General features: G+C 43.9%; 1 protein-coding gene across 1 annotated transcript in view; it reads left to right on the top strand.

The window, feature by feature from the left end:
- Positions 1–24,303, top strand: part of SNTG1 (syntrophin gamma 1) — a 2,687,950-nt gene that overhangs the window by 1,282,575 nt on the left and 1,381,072 nt on the right. Inside the window, exon 7 of the mRNA XM_085605648.1 lies at positions 19,988–20,045. Within this exon, the coding sequence (XP_085461774.1) occupies positions 19,988–20,045 (58 nt within the window). The remainder of the gene's footprint in view (positions 1–19,987; positions 20,046–24,303) is intronic.

Below are 24,303 nucleotides of genomic sequence, written 5' to 3'. Positions count from 1 at the left end.
GTAATGGTATATTCTTTCCAAGGTATGTCAGCTGCAGCACCTTCACCTTCTCAAACACTGAAAAGCAAGATGAGACTGCAAGAAAAGGCCAAAAAGATGAACTTAAGGGCAGACAGTCAGACAGTTTGACCCAACCATCACAATAGCAAAACATCATCTAACTCTTCCCACCTGAAAGCAATAAGCACGTCAAATTTAACAATGGGACCCTGTGGATCTTGTAAATGAGATTTAGTAATGTGCAATTAAGGGAACTTCTATATATGCGCTTACATACTATTCCATGGGTCGGGAGATCCAACATAACCGGAAGGCAACATGGACAAGACCCTACATTTTTTCCAACAAGCAAAGGGACAATAAATACATCAGTGGAGATGTCCAACAAAAGTTGACCACTGACACGTTTCTACCATAAAGGTTAATTTTTTTATCAGTGTAGATGCTTCATGACTCAACTCAGATTTGAATTGATGACTGGAATGTAAACTCTCATTATTCCTCCTAACAAAGCTCTGTACTTAATCAGCTAAATTCTGGGAGCAGTTTAGTACTGTTGAGAATCTATCTTTAACTCAAAGTATTAATATTATTTCGGAATAACATAGACGTGTTCTATTTAACAAACCTGATTCACAGATATTTAGGGGCCTCCACTTGCCACACATTTGTGTCGCCAGAACGTCATAGTTTTGAAGTTCCGGTGGTGCAGTGTGCTGTGGCATATTTACAAGGCCACGTAAAGCCACTTTACGTGGTTATTCATGGCCTTTTGTAATATGTCTCCCTTTCATCCCTTTCATGCAGAACATTGCATGTCCCATGGGTGTTCCTGTGGAATCAGAAGCATTCACAGATTTACGAGAAATCATAAACCTGAGAATGCGTCAGAATCTAACGCCACTCCAGGAATGGCAATAGGGAGGCGCAACGAGGAGAAATGTTTTAATTTCTCCTCATTTTTTATCTTTTTCTTTGTGTGCTGCAGAATGCAGCACACAAGGAAAGAGGAAGTCGCCTGAATTGATTGATTTTGTGGAGGAAGGTGTCTCTTCTTGCACCAAATCAATCAGACCCACAATGCAGGCACCCTTGCAGCATGGTACAAGGGTGCCTGTGTTGGCACATGGAAAGGAATGCGCCGTATCACATAGATACAACGCATACCTGCCCTTTTGTTTTGACACAGCAGCACTGCAAGAATCCTTGCAGTGCTGCCCTTCTCCAACACCTCATAAATGAGGCCCTTAATCCCTAATTCAAAATTAAATAAGTAAACCAGGAACATACTAGCTTTTCTTGGAACTTCAGAAGTGAGACAGATGTCCTAAATGACTATGTCACAGCATAGTATTTGTAAATCTGTCACCCTTAGCGTCTCTTTCAATAAAGTTGCATTGCTGTAGTGCTGCTTCTTCAGAAACATAATGGAATGTACACCTAAAGACATTCTTGCAATGAGAATTATTTTGGAATTGTCATTACAGTGGTTTCACCCCTGAAAGAAAGATTTTGGTGTTTTTTTAATTCATGTACACAATTTTCCTGCACTCTCATTAATTACTTCATCAAGCTAAACTCTCTACATGCACTTAGTTTGCTTCAAATACCTTGCACCGTGGTAAATTGTTATAGGTTTATTATGAAGGAGAGTTATTGTATTTGAAGGAAGTGACCCAACTAGGGTCACCTGGGCAACTTTAGACCTCCTCCTGCCTTCAAGTAATGAAGAATCGATGACGCAGTAGAGAATACAAGCAGACTAATTTATTCACAAAATACACTGCAGTGGAGTCCAGTCTGACCAGCTTCCTATGATGGCTGAGGAGGGACTGAATCTAACAAGCATAAAGTTACATTATGTAGGTTGCGGAGCTCACAAAGACCCACCTATTATGGAAAAGTACTGGTAGCTGTCGTAATACAATGGGGGCACAGAACATAAGTTTCAATTTCGTAGCCTGGTACAAGCTATCAACTATCCAAGGTCGTCTGGCCTATCCTCCCCGCTAGACAGGTGGGAGAAGGCCTCTATGTAACAGAAAAGGCATGCGTTAATGAGCAAGTTTCAGTATTGGAAAAACAAACCTTACCATGGACCATTTCTCGTAAATGAGCAAGTAACAGTTTCGATTATAATACAAAACGGTGACTTCGAGAACTAAAATTGTGGTACAGATGTCAACCTAACTAAAGCAACATCTGCATCTACTGGTTGTATCTACACACAATATGCAAATATAATGTATTATTAGCTATATAAATGCTAACATAATATTGGGTGAAACACAAGTAAGATGACAATGTTACGTTTCAATTCTATCATATTGATTTAGATGAACTAGTTGCAGTTACAGTAATTAAAAGGACACTTGATTTAGTAAGCATGTGAAAAGCAAAAGAAATATTAGCTCTCATATTTTACTTTTTGAATAGCTAAAGTTTACCAAAGGCTTAGTGTTGGGGCTGTGCTCAAGACAGTTAACAGTTAAAGATTTTCTCAATGGAGAGTCTACGTGGGGAGCTTTGGCAGATCATTCCACCTTACTCAGACCCATGTGAGTGTAGTTGATAATTTTTCCTCCATACATATTTTCCCTAAGATGATGTTTCACAAAGGGGGGAAAGGGCAGATCTTGTGACCATGAAACCTAACTGCATGAGTGTCATTTATGTCATGGTTTGTCTCTGTAAAGTACTCTGTGGAAATGGTTGGGTCCTGTACCTGTACCTAACCTGTGTCAACTAAGGAAGGATTAAAGGATTAGCATGTAGCTGTTATGAATCATGTGCCCTCTCAAATGATTGAGTATAAGAGTGCATTTTTATGCCCCTTCTGTTTCTTGCCTGTGATGTATAACTCCACATCTCCCTGTATGTGGATCTGTCCATTTCTACCCTTGCTTTGGTTGTTCTAATATTCGTAGTGCCTGTGCCATGTCATCTGGTGTTTCACAGATGGATGTCACTCTATCTGGAAGCATCTCTATCCATATACATTGTGTACCCTGAACATTTTGCTCCCTTAATTTCCATGCTGCCACCAGTGCCAATGTCTGAGGATTCCTTTACACAAAGGTCCCCATTCTATGGCTCCCTGTATCCAAGAAGTCTTTCTTGTTGGGCAGTTCAACTATCTGGAAAAACTGAAAGAAAGCACTGATATGTTCTCTGCCTACTGCTTTGGCCTGCTAAGATGCCTCAGAAAGGCACTATGGCTCATACCCTTCGAATCTCAAAAAATTGTCATGCAAGCCATGGTAATTTCCAGACTCAATTAAGTAAACATGCTCTATTTGAGAGCCACCAGTGGCAATTTGAGGCATTTATACAATTTTCAGAACTGCGCTGCATGTTAGCTATGCCATATTCCTCGTCCAGCCTTAGTTGCTCAATATCATCATCACTTTCACTGGCCTCCAATAACCAAATGTAATAAGTTGAAATCTTTATGTTATGTTTATAAAGCTTTGCAGCCAGCCGGGCAACATGCATTCACTCACTGATTTGCCCTTATATGCTTAAATTGCTAAGCGGACACTTCGCTTGAATGAACTGAATTTCACCTTAATTCCTTAAGCCTAGACAGGGCAGAAGGTCTTTTAGGCTGTTAAGACCCAAGCAATGGAACTCTCTACCCCTCCATCTTCACCTCTGCAACTCTTTTGAAACATTTAGGAAGATGCTTAAGACATGGCTTTTCTAAGCCTTTGAGATTTAGCTCTTCTCTTCCCCTCCAGTGCTGGGAGGAAAACCCCACTGGTGTAGCCATGCACTGTACGAATTGATTGATTGATTGATTGATTGACTCATTGATTGAATCACTCATTGGCCTGCAATCTGTCCCTTTCCTCTCCTAAATCAATCCCTGCTAAGTGTAGAGCCCCCCCCAAACAAGGCATGCCTCCCCACCCGATTGTGGCTTGCATATTCAACCACAGGGACAGAGACGCAATCCTGCAGGTGTCTAGGCACACTCCAGATTTGAAATTTAAGGGAACTACGTTCACCCTTTATATCGACTATACCCTCAAAGTCCAACAGCTGTGGAGGAGCTTCATGGAAGGGAAACGTGGGCTGCAGAGAAGAGAAATCAAATACATGATGCTCTTCCCAGCTAAACTCAGAGCAATACCGGAGAAAAACACGTGGTTTTTTAGTCCCCCGAACTGGCGATGAAATGGCTAGAGGGCTGGTGCAGAGCAGGGGGATGGAAAAAGACAACGGATTCTGCACCCAAAGTGCAATGATGGAGCTGGTGGACTTACTAGGAATCGCTTGCCATGAGGTGATACAGACAATATCGTTGACAGTGCAAGGCTACCTGATGAAGCTCCAGATTCGCTGGTCTCCAGAACCAGGCCAGGAAATGGACATGAACCGCTACTGATTACAATTAACAGGGCCTACGCTGAATAGGCAAATGTGACTATCCATGAGATGTGGGGATCTGTGCTGGTGTTCATAATTATGGGGTTAATTGGCATGTAGTCAGATGAGCAGATACGATGACATTGCAACAGCAGGGGACATCACTTATCAACTCCTTAAACTTAGAAAAGATGAATTCCTCCCGATATTTGGCCCTTCGGAACGGCAGAGCAGCGAGGAGCTGTCATCATCGCTTACTTTCCCCCCAGTTGTTAATTGACTATCGTGTTTCTTTTTTCCAGGGGCGACAGTGACAGGTGCCTTGCCAGTTGGGGTTGGGTGGGCAGTTCAGTTCCCACCAGGTAGGGCAGCAGGGTGGGGGGGTCTCCTTAGTTGGTATGGGTTAGTTAGATCAATAGTTACAAGCAGCAACAAAGAATGGTTCGATGCCACTTTTTGGGGCCCCTGCTGCTTTGAGGAGGCCGATGCCTCTTCTCTCATCACATACCATGTCATTTCAACTTCGTACCATATCTCATTTATTGATCATATCATGGAACATTAACGATCTCTGCAATAAGATCAAGTGATGTATGGTCAATCAATCTATCTGTAAACATGCGCCCGATGTTGTATTATTGCAAGAAACACACCTATTAGGTAGCACATGCAAAGCAATGACTAGGGGAGGTTTTATGATGGTGGCACATTTGGGCTATACAACTAATTCATGAGGGGTGGGTATCCTGATCTGGAATTCCGCCCCCTTCATTTTGCTTAAGGTTGGGTCGAAGGAAGGAAACTACGTGGTGCAAACGGGCACCTGGGAAGGGATTCTGATCAATCTGTGCTCTGTCTATGTTCCTCAACGGATTCATCACCTTAATCTCCCTGGGTTGAGCAAGGTGCTGCTCCACCTACCAGAAGGGATCCTACTCCTTGGGGGGATTTTAATGCACTACTCTCACCTGTCCTGGACAAGCACTCTCAAGCCCACTCGACCCATTGGGACCCTACGCTGTTTAATTTTGTCACTGCCCACGGCCTAGCTGACACCTGGCATACACGATGCAGACAGACTGCCAATACACCTTTCTATCTGGGGTTCATCACAGTCTTTCCAGATTAGACTTTACCTTCACTCAAGTGATCCACCTGGCTAAGGTGGCAGAGGTGTGACACCTGGCAAGGGGAATCTCAGCTCAATCCCCGGTATGGGGAGGAGCTACCACAACTCGCAGCCAACAACCTATTAACTCCTGGCACCTCCAAGACACCAAGTTCACTACGGATTTGACTCAGGCCACAGCGGACTATTTTGAAACCAATGAGGGATCTGTTGCCTGACACTCTGGGAGGCCTATAAGGCAGTCATATGAGGCAGAGCATATTCACTAATAGTGAGGCGACAACAAGAGAAGCAAAAATAGCTCCTCACGCTGGCGAGCGAAATGAGGACCTTGGAGAGGGAGGGGAGTAATGACTCAAACACAGACTGCCTACACGCCCTCTGTCCAAGTGTAGAGCCCAAGACTTGGATTCCAAGTTGTGAAATATCCCTGTTTGCTGGAATTAGCTATCAGCCACCCCACTTTCACTTTCCCAAATTTAAAGGTATTTAAGGTACTTAGCATTTCCTTCACAGAGTTAATGTTACATAGTGCCACTGTGCTTTCTTTGGTTCAGCCTCTTTGTTGGTGCTCACATACACGAAAATCCTCAATGGTAAAGGTTTTTGAATCCAATGCAAAATGTCTAGATTTTGGTGTAAGGATGTTCAATTGTGGGGGTGTGGCCAGCGACTGAACACGCCGGACGCAAGCTAGGTGAGCTTGGGAGCCCGCGCTGCTCTTGCTCTGTAATCCTTGCAGCTTCCAACACATATCAGGGGAAAAATCTGTCCCTGTACCCCACCGCTGCACCTGTGTAGATCGAGGGGGAGGAGGTTGCGCAGATGTGCTGTGGCCGTGCGGAGTGTGACGCTTTGGGAGCGGCCGCCTCGTTGTGGTTTGCCATCTGGGGGCGACCTGAGCAGCAGCGGGGCCGTGTCCGGACGAGCAGCCCTCTGTCTCATCCTCGCCATGGGAAGAGTGCTGGCGGCGGGGTGCACCACCATCCCCTGGAGAGCAGCGGGCATGCTGGGCCAGGAGATCCACCAACACCACCGGTTTGGAAACTACATGACGTCCCCAGTGCCCGGCCCATGGAGCCACAGATTTCGCAATCGGCCTGAGAGGCTGTAGAGGTGGGCTAATCCTCGGACCCTGCCAACCAGTAAGCACCCCTCGGCCCGGCTGAGTTGAGACATAATCTGTTGAAGTCACCCCAATCTGGATGACTGGCAGGCCTTGAGCCAGGGTGGACTCAGGCTACAGGCCGAAGACCATGCGGGTAAGGGTCGGGGGACCAGAGAAAGACTTGTTCAGTGGCAGCCCCCCTCAACATCTCGCCTTTGGGTTTCCCTACATCTGGGCTGGAGACTAACCCGCTTATCGTGGCAGAGTGACCTCACCTTCTTTTTCTTTAACATTGCAGGGCCTCGGAGGCAACTGGAGACCTACCAAACTGTCTATACATTCTGGGGACTACTCGCTGTGCGCCCGTGCCGATAACCTGTGGGATAGGGACCCATAGGTGAAGACACGGGGTCCTACACCTACCCTCTTTGCTCCCAGGGTCCCCGTCCCAGGAGGCAGCGGTGCGGGATGTGGCGGAGTGGTTTCAGGCACAGACTAAAATTGGAGTGGCCCCGGGGAAAAACTTTGAAGCCATGGCAAGGGGCAAAGAAGGTAAAAAGTCACAGCAGAGCAGAATGGAGCGCTATGTCCTCCCACCATCTAGGCACAGTGATAATGACGCTAAGCTGAGCACGCACACATCAGCCATAGGAAGGGGCCTAGGAGTCCTCACTCAGAGAAATTATGGTGGCCATAGAGTATAAAAGGCACGTTAGAGGCCAAACTTGATTCAGTGGTGGCTGAAATTACCTTGATGAGGGCGGAGCTCAATAAAGAAAAGAACCGGCTCCTTGACAAACGACAAACGGTCACGGACACTGGGGAGACCACTGAACATCTGCAGAAATAGGTTGACTTCCTACTTATAGACAGTGCCTCTATGCAGGAGCATCTGGAGGACATGGAAGGGAGATCCATATGCAACAATATACGCTTGGTTGGGGTCCTGGAAAAAGCAGATGAACCTTGCACTGATTTCTTCATGGAACATTGTATTACAGCTGAGCTCCAGCCAAGGGGTCTCTCAAAGTTCCTCTCGGTTGAGAGGGCTCAAAGAGTGCCGGCTGCCCCCCCCAAACAAGGCTTGCCTCCCCACCCGATTGTGGCTTGCATATTCAACCACAGGGACAGAGACGCAATCCTGCAGGTGTCTAGGCACACTCCAGATTTGAAATTTAAGGGAACTACGTTCACCCTTTATATCGACTATACCCTCAAAGTCCAACAGCTGTGGAGGAGCTTCATGGAAGGGAAACGTGGGCTGCAGAGAAGAGAAATCAAATACATGATGCTCTTCCCAGCTAAACTCAGAGCAATACCGGAGAAAAACACGTGGTTTTTTAGTCCCCCGAACTGGCGATGAAATGGCTAGAGGGCTGGTGCAGAGCAGGGGGATGGAAAAAGACAACGGATTCTGCACCCAAAGTGCAATGATGGAGCTGGTGGACTTACTAGGAATCGCTTGCCATGAGGTGATACAGACAATATCGTTGACAGTGCAAGGCTACCTGATGAAGCTCCAGATTCGCTGGTCTCCAGAACCAGGCCAGGAAATGGACATGAACCGCTACTGATTACAATTAACAGGGCCTACGCTGAATAGGCAAATGTGACTATCCATGAGATGTGGGGATCTGTGCTGGTGTTCATAATTATGGGGTTAATTGGCATGTAGTCAGATGAGCAGATACGATGACATTGCAACAGCAGGGGACATCACTTATCAACTCCTTAAACTTAGAAAAGATGAATTCCTCCCGATATTTGGCCCTTCGGAACGGCAGAGCAGCGAGGAGCTGTCATCATCGCTTACTTTCCCCCCAGTTGTTAATTGACTATCGTGTTTCTTTTTTCCAGGGGCGACAGTGACAGGTGCCTTGCCAGTTGGGGTTGGGTGGGCAGTTCAGTTCCCACCAGGTAGGGCAGCAGGGTGGGGGGGTCTCCTTAGTTGGTATGGGTTAGTTAGATCAATAGTTACAAGCAGCAACAAAGAATGGTTCGATGCCACTTTTTGGGGCCCCTGCTGCTTTGAGGAGGCCGATGCCTCTTCTCTCATCACATACCATGTCATTTCAACTTCGTACCATATCTCATTTATTGATCATATCATGGAACATTAACGATCTCTGCAATAAGATCAAGTGATGTATGGTCAATCAATCTATCTGTAAACATGCGCCCGATGTTGTATTATTGCAAGAAACACACCTATTAGGTAGCACATGCAAAGCAATGACTAGGGGAGGTTTTATGATGGTGGCACATTTGGGCTATACAACTAATTCATGAGGGGTGGGTATCCTGATCTGGAATTCCGCCCCCTTCATTTTGCTTAAGGTTGGGTCGAAGGAAGGAAACTACGTGGTGCAAACGGGCACCTGGGAAGGGATTCTGATCAATCTGTGCTCTGTCTATGTTCCTCAACGGATTCATCACCTTAATCTCCCTGGGTTGAGCAAGGTGCTGCTCCACCTACCAGAAGGGATCCTACTCCTTGGGGGGGATTTTAATGCACTACTCTCACCTGTCCTGGACAAGCACTCTCAAGCCCACTCGACCCATTGGGACCCTACGCTGTTTAATTTTGTCACTGCCCACGGCCTAGCTGACACCTGGCATACACGATGCAGACAGACTGCCAATACACCTTTCTATCTGGGGTTCATCACAGTCTTTCCAGATTAGACTTTACCTTCACTCAAGTGATCCACCTGGCTAAGGTGGCAGAGGTGTGACACCTGGCAAGGGGAATCTCAGCTCAATCCCCGGTATGGGGAGGAGCTACCACAACTCGCAGCCAACAACCTATTAACTCCTGGCACCTCCAAGACACCAAGTTCACTACGGATTTGACTCAGGCCACAGCGGACTATTTTGAAACCAATGAGGGATCTGTTGCCTGACACTCTGGGAGGCCTATAAGGCAGTCATATGAGGCAGAGCATATTCACTAATAGTGAGGCGACAACAAGAGAAGCAAAAATAGCTCCTCACGCTGGCGAGCGAAATGAGGACCTTGGAGAGGGAGGGGAGTAATGACTCAAACACAGACTGCCTACACGCCCTCTGTCCAAGCAGAAAGAGTATAGAGACTTAATGGAAGACAGGGTGAGAAGCTCATAAACCCTGTCCCAACAACGCCTATATGTAGTGGCCAACAGAATGGGGAAACTGCTCACATGGTTAGAAAAGCGGTATCACGCAAGTGGGTGGGTGTCACATGTCACTACGGACCTAGGTGAAACTATTCCCGACCCCGAGGGCATAGCGGAAACATTTGTGCAATTTTGTGACCCACTGTATTCCCCCAAAACACATTGGTCACCCACAGACATTCACAACTTTTTCACAGACATCAAATTTCCTACTCTTTCAGAGGAACACCGTACTTTCTTAGAGGTGGATATTGAATCACACGAAGTAGAAAAGGCAATACATGCATTGAACCTGGACAGGGCTATGGGTCCCAATGGTGTCCCCATTGAACTTTACAAATGCCTCACCCCCAAACTAGCTCCCCAGACACTCCATATGTGGAGGGAAGCACGGAAAAGCGACCCATCTCCCCCCCAACGTTGAAATTAAATTCTTAGCCAAGCTCCTCGCTAACAGTCTGCGCCAAGTAATAACTACTCTGATCCATCCTGACTAATCTGGCTTTATGCCAAATAGAGGGACTCGTCATAACCTGTGCAGGCTGTACGGAGTGATGGCGGGCCCATGAAATGATGAGGCATACACTATGTTCTATCAATGGACGCCTCAATGGCCTCCAATACCCTGGAATAGACTTACTTGTTAGGAGGGCTCAAAAGCATGGGCTTCGGGTGCAATTTTCTGAGTTGGATGCACTTATTATATAAATACACAATGGTATTGTGTCCCGTAATTTTACACTAGGCAGAGGAACAGACAGATGCCCCTCTCCCCACTGATACTCACACTCACCTTTGAGCCCCTGGCGACATGGGTCCGGCAAGACCTGATCGTAAGAGGCATCACTTGGGGGAAATATAGGAAGAACGCATATATTTATATGCGGCTGATATCCTCTTCTATGTAACTAGCCCCCGCGACAATCACCTGACTCACTCACATCTTCAGAATCTTTGACCAGTACTCCGGATGCACTATAAATTGGGACAAATCCCTCATGCACCTAGATACAGGTCCCATGACCATGCTGCCCAGAAGTATTGACCTCCCCCTATCCACATTACATTTCAAATATCTAGGCATACATGTCACCAAGGACCCCATCCTGTTCTATTGCCTAAACTTAGCTCCTCTCCTTGATCACTTTGCATCAGATGTACTACACTGGAAGACACTTCCGCTCTCACTTTTGGGGCGAGCGGCGATGTTTAAAATGATGATGTTTACCCGAATGCGTTACGCCTTACAAAATACCCCCATCAAATTCCTGATAAATTCTTCCAGACCACTGAAATCCTCCTCCATTCCCTTTAGTGCAATGCAACCCCACACGGATTGCCCTCTCTAAGCTGATGCATGGAGTGTACAAGGGAGGCATTGGTCTCCCTGACATAAAACAATACTATTGGGCATTGCACTTAGTGATAGCAAATGATTGGGTATTTGCCCTCTGGAATGATCCTGCCTTCAGTTTGGAAAGGCTCTTGATGGGACCTGAAGGATACCAGGATATACTCTATAATTCACTCAAGGCCACAAATCTATTTCCCCAGACGCATACAGTAGCTCAAATTTGGAAATCAGCCACATCAATTCTTGGTTGGAGTGAGAAACTTACTGACATGACCCCACTGTGGAATAGTGAAGCACTCTCCCAGGTGTGCAGGCTTCAGAGTTTCATAGCGTGAAACCTTATAGGTATATCGTTGTTGGGGGTTGTGTGGAGGGAGGGCAACATACTTACTTGGGCAGAGCTACAGACCCAATACGAATTGGCCACTCCTGAAGCCTACAGATACCTCCAGCTCCAACATGCCCTCAGAACACACATTTCAGGTTCTTCCCCCAGAAGATAGAATCCTAACTGAACCACTACCCAGACAAATGGTCTCCCTTATCTACAAAAAGCTAATGAATAATTCACCCAACGTTCTCATGGCACTCAGAACCAAATGGGAGGGAGACATTGGAAGATACGGAGAAAGGGAAGAGGCGCTGGGCACCTTACACAAAGTAGCTATACATGCTTGGTTCCGATTGATCTTTCTACGCATACTACACTATTCTTTTCAAGCCCTGCACTTAGGGCCATGGACCACGCTCCAACAGATCTTTGCCTTTGGTCTGTGGTGATAGAGGTACTTTCTTCCACGTCATATGGTCATGCCCGATGATCCAAATCTTTTGGATAGAATTACAAAGTATCATTGGGGAGGTTACGAGGGAGCCCCCCCCCCCCAAAAAAAAGTAGCGAAAAAATGTATTTGACATATTTGGGGAGAGGACCGACCACCAATAGACGCCAAGATATGGCTATCAATAGGACTTATAGAAGTTAAACGGGACATTGCATGGCTGTTGGGGGCAGCAGGGACCCCGACAGTGAGGGAGTGAGAGCGGGACATGGACTGGTGCATGACAAGTGAGAAACTGATATATCAAGGGAGAGGTTGCCCACATAAGTGGGAGAAGGTCTGGCCGGGATGGCGCTCATACAGGGGTTTAGATGTGGGACACACCCTATCACTTGACGATAGGGAGCAAGCCTCACTTGCAGCCTAGAAATTCTGACACGGTGGGTCAGCCCCTACCACAACATAGTGATTCTACCACACATGCATTATCTAGAGGATACCTTCCCCCATTCAAAGTGGCATGTATAATTGTATTGAGACTTCTTTTTGCTGCTCAACATTAATTTTATTTCATATTTCTTTATTTTTGTTTAAAAACAATAAAAAGATTTTGAAAAAAAAGGATGTTCAATTGTACAGGACAGTTGTCAGGATTGGGTAGAGTTACATGTAATGACTACTTCATATTGATTTAATGTTTCCACTTCAAGATGTGTCCAGATGCTCAGGATCATCTAATAATAACAAAATGTATATGGAGTTCATATGCAGGTGCCAAGGTTTATCAATGTACTGTCCCTCTTTTTCAATATATACAATTTATACAATTGTACATGGAGTAGTTTTAGGTTTCTCCTGGACAGTGCTTGCACTGTGCTTGTGAAATCCATTGCATTAAATATAAATCTTAAAACGGGGCTTACATCCCACCTTCTCAGTTTTCTCTCTTTTCATTGGTTCCCGTGCTTGCCTCTTACTTTTCCTCTGTTTCTATTGGCTGTAGCATACTATTTACCTTTGATTTCCTCGTGTGCTCCTCTTATCAGTCTACAGTACTATTTTCACCCGCTTTGAAGCAGAACTTTTTCTAAAATCTTTTGCCTGCACAGCACTTGTGCGCATAGCTGACATCTCTCAACGCGGCCCCCGTCAGTTTCATGCTGGCTGTTCTCTTATTATTCTGATTATTTTTATTATTAACTTCATTGCACACACACAGCCTGACTTTAATATGCCCACCTCTCAGGACATTGCCTTATTTGTTTTCCTGCCCCTAGATGTGCAGATGTTAACTCATGGTCTTCATCGCACTCAGACACACTGATTTTAATATGGCTGCCTCTCAGGACATTGCCTTGTTTTTCTTCCTGCCACTAGATGTTCATATGTAACCTCCTGGTCTGCATCCCTGATTCATTCCCCCTCTGCGAGGAGTACTGCCATAGAGAAATTAGGTCTACTCTTCTTATTCCTGGGGTGCTCTTCGATGGTTGCAGGTGGGTCTGCATTTCATCATCCTTTGGTTGTTTCCCTGTGTTCTGCTTTGAATGGGGAAATTATGGGTCATTAAAAGTTGTGGTCTCTGAAACATTTTGTTCACTAGGCCTGGCACACTAGAACCATGGATTCATTGTTTAAAGAGGGAAAGTGCCTGGCCTCACAGTCTTCCTATTTTCCTCACTGTTAAAAGGGACTGGCTATTATCGCTTCATTCTTTAGTTTATTACCAACTTACTTTTACCTCTTGCTCTGTGCCCTTGCCCTCCCAATCTACTTCTTCTTCTATCCCTCTAAACAGCATTGCTTGCATATTCTGCATGTGTACAACTTGGCTGCAGGAATGAATATTTGCATCTTTTCTCGGACACACTTGCTACTGGATTATTGTCTCCAACACGTGTGGGAGTCTCCGCTGACCGGCTCCAAGTGCCTTTGCCTAGTTCAGGAGCTCATCCGCCTTCGACTACTCTCAAAGCACACCATAGAGACAGGTTGGATTATAATGTTGATTTCCCTAATCTATTGCAACATACATATTCGCTTGTCGAGTAAGTGACCTTTCAATACTACCTGTTGAAGTCAATAAAAAGACAACTATTTGACACAAGTCAAACGTTATTTTTCTTAAATACAACTGTTGCCCATAGGAGTTCCACAAAAAATGCAATGCATGATATGATTGAACTAACCCTAAAGGATGCGAGGTAGGTAAATGATTTGGTAGCCCTAGCCATTAAACCCTTCAAATAATTAATGCATCCAGTTTAGGTACTGCTGACCAGGAACTGATTTACTGCTAGACTCTAGCTACAGAAAAGGGTTTCCTTCATCGATGCCAGAGGTTGATTAACGTAGTGTTCCTAAAAATCTTCCCCCTTTTACTTTTGCCCTACCGTGGGGGAACTGCTGTAATATATGTATACTAGGGTCGGATAAAGTCATCTTGATCCAGCCACATACTAGTGGTCCAGGGATGAAATTCATTTGAATTGTAGTGTATGTGGTCAAAGGGAAAAAATGGGTATTGTTCCAGCTTCACCACTAAGTTCTACAGCTATCAGTAGTAGTACTATTAATATCCCCCCGGTAAACATTCACAACTATGAGGTATCTATTTCCAAAAGGCAAACGGCAACCAACATTGAGGCACCATCTAACTGCAGTTTTGCTGTACCCAATGCTTGTCTTACAATGACTAATCCTGAATCAATATCTCAAAATTACTACTCTAGTGTTGGCAATATGTCCTCTTACGAAAGTAGAAATCCCCAGAGGTTTGACTACGCCAAACAATGGAGTACAAAAAGGATTGTCCATGATTACATGGAACTTGGCAGAAATTAACTCCAAACTTTTAGATCCAGGTTGGCATGCTTTCATAGAAAATAATGCTATCTGTAGTTTTTCAGGAGACATGGGCCGTGGACATTGTATATATAAATGTTTACACAGCTTACAGTGCTGAAGCAATTGCAGCTATAAAAAAACAGGTAGAGCTAGCGGGGGACATGTAATTTTTGTGAAGAACACTTTAGCATGTAAATACAAACACTTACCAATTAACTCAGTTGATATATTGGGGGCCAGCTCACCTTTCCCACAGGATTAATCCTGACTGTGCTTAATGTTTATGCCAGGTCAGAATCCCATCGTAATGAGTCTTTGTTGCTATCCCTGCTAGATGATCTATTTGGAGTATACCAAACCAGCTCTAATGTTTTAGTGGCTGGGGATCTCAAAACTTCTTTTGAACCTTCCCTTTTATTAAACACTGTACTCTAGGAAGAAGTTTAGATTTGGGGCATACCAAACTTGGTCTCCAACACTGGTAACCATCGCTACACAGCTACATCACTCCAGTTTGCATCTTTGGTTATGGGAAGGAGCCTGAGGGCTTGCAACTAGAGGATCCCATCAGATATGATTAGGCAACCTACTTTTAAACGGGGCCCCAGCTCTAGTGTCATTGATTACATCTTAGTAGACTTTAGTATTTGGTCACTAATTGAGTATAAGGGGATCGTCCAGAGGTCTGATAGCGATCATAATAACATGCTTTTAAATATGGTGGGTGCCACTCTTGAAAGGAAACAACCCAACCATATTTCAATGGAACAGGAGCCTCTTATAGCTAACAACCGTAGAGGAGTAACCTGGCCTAGGGTTCTCACCGATAGGGATTTGCACTCAAAGATCTACAGGCTATTTGTGTATCTTCTTTCTGGCCTGGATAGTGCCCATTGTTTAGGGGCAACATCATTACTATCAATTCAGAAGGGATTTTTACGAGGCCATGCAAGTGATTTATTTCCAAACATGTGACTCGTAAGAAGCCTATTGGCAAAATGAATAATAAATGGTACAAGCCAGAGTGTAAAAGCAAAATGGACCCTAAAGTTAGCAGTTACTGAGGGTGACCAGCCTGGGATAGCTCTGGCACGACGCAGATATAAGGCTGCGCTTGCCAGTGCCAAGCTAGATGTGATCTTGTGCCCCGCGAAATGTTATGGAGAGTTATGCTAGATTCAGGTGCTCCAACTGATTTGGTAAACCTGATAGCAAGATTGCACAAAGACAATTATGCTCAGGTATGATGAGGGAAAAATGGCGAAATAACAGACAAGATTTCAATAAAGCATGGGGTGCGTCAGGGGTGTGCACTCGCTCCCACTTTGTTCTCCCTGTTCATTAACAAAGTGGCCAAAAGGTTTATGGACTGCAAGAAAGATTCTCTCATCTTGAATGGTAAGAAAGTGCTGATCCTGCTCTTTGCAGATGATTCTCTATTCATCTCCACAACACCAATGAGTCTACAAAATTTAGTAGATACATAATTGGTTTTCTGCAAGGAAAAGGGTTTTGAACTCAATGTCGCAAAAACAAAATGTATGGTCTTTGGAAAGGGGAAGGGAAAAACACGAACAGTAGGGATCGCAGCCGAACCACTTGAGAGAGTAAAAAACTTTGACTGACTGGGGATAAGGTTAACTGACTCACTTGGATGGGAGCAACACACGTTACCATACCCAATGTCATTGATCAAAGTCAATAGTGAGGTTCTTCAGACAGTCATGAATTCAGCCATAGACCCCATCATTAGATGTCTACCATGCGAAGGCCCAAAGTGGTGCATTATTTGGAGCTAAGATATGAGGTTACAAGACCCCCATAAATTGATGGCATGTGAAAACATATTTGTCAGATCACTTATCTCAGTACCTGTTACACCCATCTGGCCTCATTATTCCTCAATTTAGGCATGAAAAGAATTAGGGATGTGGCCTTACATAAACCCTTAATGTACTGGCTGTGCTTGTGGACAACGCCCCTGCTAATTGATTGCTGCAATTCACTACGGGAATTATTTTTAAAGATTCTTTACAACCAGGTTGTTGACCTAACATCAGCATTATGTCCTGCATGTGGTCGAGCACAAAAATCCTAGGAACACATTTTGTTTTTCTGTACTAAATATCACCAGAGCCGCAGGAGGTGAATACGACCAATTCGCTTAAATCTAGGAGTTAGACAATATTGGATTGCTTAGAGAATTCTGAAGAGTGGATACGTCTTGTCCAATAGTTTTTGCTGTAAGTAAACTTTTTTTTTATTTCTGGATCAGGCGACAGACGTTTTTAACCCAGGTCGTTTAGGCCGGCCATGTGCTTGATGTACTAAACCTTGCCATAATAATTATGTAATCAAATGATACAGTGGAAGATCTGTCCAGGAAAAAAATGTGAATTGTGTTTTGTATTTTAGATCGTATTTCTTAATATTTTAACATGATGTGAACTTTTTAAACGGAAGTTTGATGGTTTTATCGTTCTCATTCTTTGAGCTCATGTATATTTATTTTGCTAATTGCATGGATTTGATCTTTTTTTGTATTTTTTTTTAAACTGCGCAAATTATGGATTTTGTATACTTTGATGATTCAAAAAAAAGTTTATTATTGATATATTATTGAACTGTTGCTGACTTTTGCGTGTATCCCGAAGCTCAACTTTCTAGCGATGTGAAAATGAGTACCAGTGTGTACAAATTAGTACATTTAAATATACAAGTCCAGTTTCCTCACAGTTCTTAATGCAGTTAGTTCTTTTCCATGTCCTCCCACAGTTTAGAAGATAGGGAGCACAGCAGGTACAAGAACACATGGAGTATCACACACTGTGAGGATGGCTAGAGTAGAAAACGTCCATTGGTTCCAAAACAGTCATCTTTGCCAATCCACATCAGGTAGAGGTCCACAAAATCTTCCCACTGTGGCAGAAAGCTCTTTCTAAAAACAAAAAGGACATTATCAGCATTGAAACAATTGCTTCCCGTGAACACTATGTACAGAGAAAAGCTGCAACATTGTCCAGAATCACTAACTTGCAGAAACCATCAGAAGAGCAACATTCCTCTTTTCCTTGGTGTTTTGCTTTAGCCTCCCAACTAGAATATACATTTTGGGTTCCTGGAAGCAACATTGTGGAGAAGCAGTTTTGTTGCAGCAGGCTACAGCTGGTCAGTGGTCACTGCAAATATCAAACTGCAGCTGCTTTACAAATACAAATGGAAAAATTCCCTTCTCAAGTCAATGCCCTGTGTTTATGTCATTTAAAGTGTTAGTGGCAGTTTCTTTATAGGTTTCGCCTGTCCAGGTTATGGTTACACAGGCTACAAATGGACGGGGTGCTGTACAAATATGTTAGTTACATGCAGCAGGTAATATTGGCATTATGACCTGCTTTTATGTACATCCATATTAATTTTTGAGATGTGTCCACACTTTGGTGACAACACAAACAGGTGATTGCTCCCATGACCTCCACAGCATGTTAGCGCACCACCCCGCCAAACTTTTAACCTGCCATGTCCTCCTTCCTGCACTTTGTTTTACCCACCCCCTTTATATTACCCCCAGTTACTGCACAATATATTGCCTTTGTCAGTAAACGAGTCCTAACACTTTTACACTTTTCTTAAACTTATATTGCACAACTGCTCACCAAACTTATCTGTGCTTCCACATTTAGGCAAGACCACCCCTACATTGCATTCTTGATACCAGACTGTCCGAGATCCTCTCTGATGGTGTTACCTATTTCTTCAGTTGATCTCCAACAGTTTTTTTCCTGGTACAACCTGTTGAAATTGACTGAGGACGGATGCCCACCAAATGCAGATGCACGTGGAATTCTGTGCAATAAACTTAAATCAAACCTCAAAATTAGAGATATTCATCATATTAGTGGTGTCGTTATTTGGTTTTTCGGTACTAAAAGCCTCTTCGTCATCTGCCCCACTTGTGTCCGGGCCTCAGTAGAAGCTAGAGTTTTGAAACTCAGCATTTTGATTGGTTGTATTGGTATCCTTTCCTATTTTTGGAGTGCTTTGTCTGCCCCACCCTGTCTATGAAAAGAGTTTGATAACAAATGAGATAGAAAGCGAATGCTACTCTGATCTTAGAAATCCTGAGGCACTGTGCGACTTCACGAAAAAGAAGAAAGCAGCTTGCTGTGGCTCGCTCAGTCAGTCTTGGAGCATTGATAAAAGCGTGACTGAAAAATGAAAAATACAGCTTAGGGTCTCAGAACCTTGTTATGCCTTGCGGAAAAGAAAGGTTTGCTGCACTTGCAGGATTTTTGCGCTTTGTAGGCGTGCAAAGAGATGCTTGGTTTTGTGGGATATTCTTTGTATTCCTGCTTGGTTTTTGACACTACCTCTTTTTTAAACCATGCTACACATTTTGGGCCATATTAATTACCAAGTTTGCAGCACTCTTGCACTACACAATGTGGTGCAAGAGTGACGCAAACAATAAACCAGATTTTGTGTGGGTTTGGGTGACTTAAAAAATCTGGAGTAACGCAATGCATCTCAAATCGATGACTTGCATTCCATGGGCTTTGCATGGGTGTTTCCACATAAATCCTATGGTCCTTGAGGTATTGACAGATTTACAAGACCTTGTAGACCTGGGAATGAGCCAAAAAGATACACCTTCCCAGGAGAGGTATAACGAGGACAAATCTCTTTATTTCTACTCATTACTTCTTCTTTCTATGTGTGCGGCATTCTGCAGCACCCATAGAAAGAGAAAAAAGCCTCTTTTGATTGATCTGGTGCCAAAAGGGAGCCAGAGCAGGCGGAAAAGTCACAAATGCACCATATGCCTGAAATATAGAGCATTCCTGCCCTTTCCCAGTGAAGCAGTGAAGCCAGCAAGGTGACTTGATGCGCTGTGCTGCACTGCGCCACTACTCTATAGATATGCCCCATTAACTATTTGAACTGGCATTAGAAACTCTTTGCTACTTGAGAATTTATAAAACTCTGAGCTTATGATGGCATATTCACACACACAATGCACTAAATGAAATGTCTGCGCAACACTAATTCGATTGTTAATATTTTGCATCAATTGTAACTCAGCATTATACTGACATAAAATAGATAGTGTTCATTTGTTGTATGTTTTCAACCATGTGCAGTATTTTGTATTCTTAGTATTACTTTCAGGAGCAGTTTAATTATTGCGCCTGTATTCATTAATAAGATATGATCATGATAAGAAAATGTTTCTTTTGCTTCTAGGGTGGAGCCGAGCACAGCATTCCTGTAGTCATTTCCAAAATTTCCAAAGAGCAAAGAGGTACGTGCACTAAAACAATGCTAAAATTGAGCTTCTGTGAGGTGGGTGGAATGGTAAACACTTTAGAATCCTTCAGAATTGTGTCTACTGTTCAGACAGTTATTGAGTAGGGCAGGTAGTCCACTCTATGGGCACGGAATTGCAAAATGGCCAAGCGAATTTCTATCTTTATTAATATTTGTGTTGCCCAAAGCCACCCAGGAATTTATTTACACAACATATGAAGGTTTACAAATCAGATGTACATTTTAAAGGACAATTCAGTTGGAAAACCCAAAGTGGACACCATACGGCCACAAGGAGGAAGAACATGTTTCTTAAACAGTTTTTCTTTCTAGTCATGACTATTAACAAACCATTTAATTTGCATAAATTGTAATTAAATGAAAACTCTACTACTCCCAGTTTCACGTTCGAATTGAATTTGTTTCTTTAATTCATTGTTACACCTTTATCACCTTCACGTCCTAAAAGCTTTTACTTTGTCCAGAACAGATCTTGCGTTTTACGCAATTATTTTGAGGATTTTGCCAGCATTCCTCAAATAAACGAATAACAACTCAAAGGTATTTTAGAATTCTGTTGACCACTTCATAGACTGAAAAACACTATGGGGCAAATGTACAAGCCCCTATCGTAACCACAACATCACCTTTTGTGACGCTGTAGTGGCAATAGAGGCTTTGCCTTATTTACAAGGCAGCGGTAAGCCATTTAACGGGCAGTGAATGTGGCGCTGGGCGTTCCACTGCAACACCCATTGATTTTGACGCTGCCCCCTATTTACAAGAGCATCATAAATAGGAGGCAGCGCCAAAAGTAAGACCAATGAAAACCTGGTTTTAACTTGGCCAAACGAGGAGAAATGCATTATTTCTCCTCGTATTTGCTTCTTCCATGTGTGCTGCCTTGTGAAGCATACATGGAAAAAGCAAAATGCCTCAGATTGTTTATGTACAGGAACGTCCCCCTTCCTGTACATAAACAATATTAAAAATAAAAAGCAGTTTTGTGACTTCCATGTGTACACGCATAGAAGTGAAAAAATGGCATTTAATGATTGTTTATGTACAGGAAGGGGTACTTTCCTGTACGTAAACAATCTTTCCCCTGCGCACACACACACGTGTACTATGGTGCAAGGGTGCCTGTGTTGATGCTACACTGCTAAGTGTAGCGCCAGCGCAGGGGGAAACGCAACTCTGCACCATATGGTGCAGCTTTGCGTTTCTGAAGTGGGGGAGTGAGGCAGTAACCGTGAAGGCTAAAGCCTCACTCCGCCACTTCCTTGAACATATCCCCCTATATTTCTCGGGATGTGTACAAAAACTTGAAAGAAAGACCAGTTTAGTCAAAGTAAACAAAGCACATATGGAACAACCAGAGAAAACATGTTGCCTGTCAAAACCAGCACTATAACTATTTAAACTAATTAAATACCTGTTAAACTCTTTCCAGTAACTCTTTCTTTATACTAAATCAAATAAGTCACACCTTTCTCGGTGCTGAAAGCAAAGAGAACACAGAATTTAGTATTCTGTAGTACAGGCGTGATTAACAGCTTTAACGAAAGGCTGCTGCTTTTTTGGTCGGAAAATGTGGATAGGAATGAAATAATTGTTCCCAGTTGTGAATCAGCGGTTAAATGTCTGTGGATACTGAATATGGCATATGCTAGTAGGCGATGATCTGTAACTGTGACCATAGACATGATATAAATAAACAGAAAGCATAGAGTCATTTTAAGGATTTCAAAGCCCCTTGGCAAGACATACTTTGGGGGCCACTGTAACAGACAGTTTTCTTTTTTTAGTTAGAGCCTAGGCAGTGCATGTGCTGTCTGCAAGACCTGCTGCGAACAATACTACTACTCGACTCTCCGCCTGCTGCTTACCATAGGCTCAGTGCAGCATCGGTCTTCTTTCTTGCCTCCTGATTCGTTCCTACAGCCGATAGTTAACTTCCCTTTAAGGGTGAGGAGCACCGGCCAAATACAGTTTCCATAGGCAACCATTCTTTACATGCTGTTTGCAAGAAATCTTTTTATAAATGTTGCTTTCTGCTAGTCACTGTTCGCTTAGTTTTGCTTCTCCTTTCCGCTACAGCCCCCTCTCCTTTCGCTGCTTCAGCCATGCCACTGTTTTTTTTACTTTCCCCTTTATGTTTCTGCTTTCTTTTTTTTAACTTTAAAGCACAGCACGGGGTCAGCTTCAGGGACATATCGCTTCATGTTGCAGCTTTTTATTTTAATGTAAACTCAGCGCTGCGCCCGCTTCAGGGATTTTGCGCTTTTAAAAAAAAGTTTTGTGGAACTTTCAAACTCAGTGTAGCACCTGCTTCAGGGACACCGTGCTTTGTTTGATTTTTTTTTTTAACTCTAAAGGTCAGTGCAGCGCATGCTTCAGGGATACTGACCATTATGTTTCCGTTTTTTTTTAAACTTTAAAGATTGGAGCGGCGCCCGCTTCAAGGACACCACGCTTTATGTTTATGTTTTAGCTCTTTTGGCTTTGCCAAGGCTTTTTGTCTGATACCCTGCCAGATTTGCTTTGTGTATGCACACAAAGCCAGAATTACCAGTGAGTATTCTGGATAAACAACTAAGGCCGGGCAATGAGTGGTGCTCACCTAACAAATCAAATGTGCCTTCTGTGGCAGCCAGTGACATCTTCAGCCTGAATATATAACACAAGTATATGGTATAAACAATGTTCTCCTTACATAGTTCCAGTTGTGGCTCACAATACTCGCAGGTGGGGGGACGGGGGAGGGGGGCACACGGGTTTTACCCTGGGGGGTTAAAATAAAAATAAATAAAACTCTCACCAGACAGCGTTCTGCTCAGCCTTTGCTCCTGATCCCCGTGTTTTCTGCTCCTCAAAAGAAACAGGAACAGGCATGCTCCCTCCCCTCTTGTAGGCCAATCACAACGCTGCAATGGCAGCATTGTGATTGGTGCGGATTCACTGACGGCGCCCAGCCGAGCACCTGTAGGGAGGCCATTTTCACTATGTAGGCTGCATGCAGCCTACATAGAGAAAATGTAGAGTGTACATGACTGCTTTGGTCGGCCCCAGGGCAGACCAAACAGTCAGGGTACTCAGAGTGGTAAAAGCCACTCATCCCCGACCCGCCCACCAGCCCACCCCCAACCAGGCATACCCTTCCGCCCGCCCCCAACCAGGCATAACGCTGTCTTCTGCTTTCTCGCAGTGCAAGATGCAGAAACATAAAATGGGATTTAAAATCCCATTTTATGTTTGTGCTTCAAGCACTTTCAAAAAGCAGTGGAGCGGCGCTCCTCCACTCTAATGGAGGAGCCGCCCCTGCATAGTTACACACTACTAACAGAGTCTCTTAGGAGTTGAGGCACCTTATGTATGCGGCGAACTAAATCGCACCATATTTCCATTGAATCTCTAGAAGGCCGCAGTACAGGGTTGAAGACCATAGCATATTTTTTAATGAAAACGAAATAAATGTGTCTGCAAACTTTCCTCCTCATGTCTACCTCCAGAGACAATGAAAGTCTTACCAGACACAAAATGAGGCCCAAAAATATCCAAGTTTATTCACAGAAAATATTTAATGTCAAAGTCACAGTTTCTTTCCTGTGTGCAGGTCCCAATTTATTGTGTACAATATAATTTTCATGCATTACATTCTGAAATATGAACCTGTTGTGTATGACTGAAGGAGCGAGGTGAATAAAGTTTAGTTCGCTGTATGTGCATGTATTGTTGGTTTTATTATACGTTTAATAAAAAAGGGGGAACAAAAGAGCTAATTATTTAAAGAGGTCCCATTCCTGTGCTCCTTCGTGTACACATCTAAATCAAAGAAAGGAGTTAGTACCTCTATGGGGCAGATGCACTACAAGCCACTATCTGCCTACTGTTTGAGTCGCTGGGGGATCTCTTTTTCAGATCGTAATGCCCTCACACACCTGATAGGGTTTCATACTTCATCATAGGGCGCTCCTCCTCAGACCGGCGCTGCAATGTCTGACGGGCCTGGTGGCATCGCCGGTGTGACGAGGAGCGCTCTATGATGAAGCATGACACCCTAACCGGTGTGTGAGGACATTACGATCTGAAAAAGAGATCCCCCAGCGTCTAATGCCATCAAAGTCCAGCCATCTACTGACTAATAGAGCACGGCACGTACCTTACACTCTAGAATAGAAGAGGAATGAAAGGTCCGTGCCGAGAACATGGTTGCCAAGCAAGGAAGACATGGCAACTATGTACACAACACA

The sequence above is a fragment of the Triturus cristatus genome, chromosome 5_1 (assembly GCF_964204655.1).
Source record: "Triturus cristatus chromosome 5_1, aTriCri1.1, whole genome shotgun sequence".
Classification (NCBI taxonomy): Eukaryota; Metazoa; Chordata; class Amphibia; order Caudata; family Salamandridae; genus Triturus; species Triturus cristatus.
Note: the sequence above shows the minus strand (reverse complement) of the source record. Positions and strands in the feature narration are given on the sequence as shown.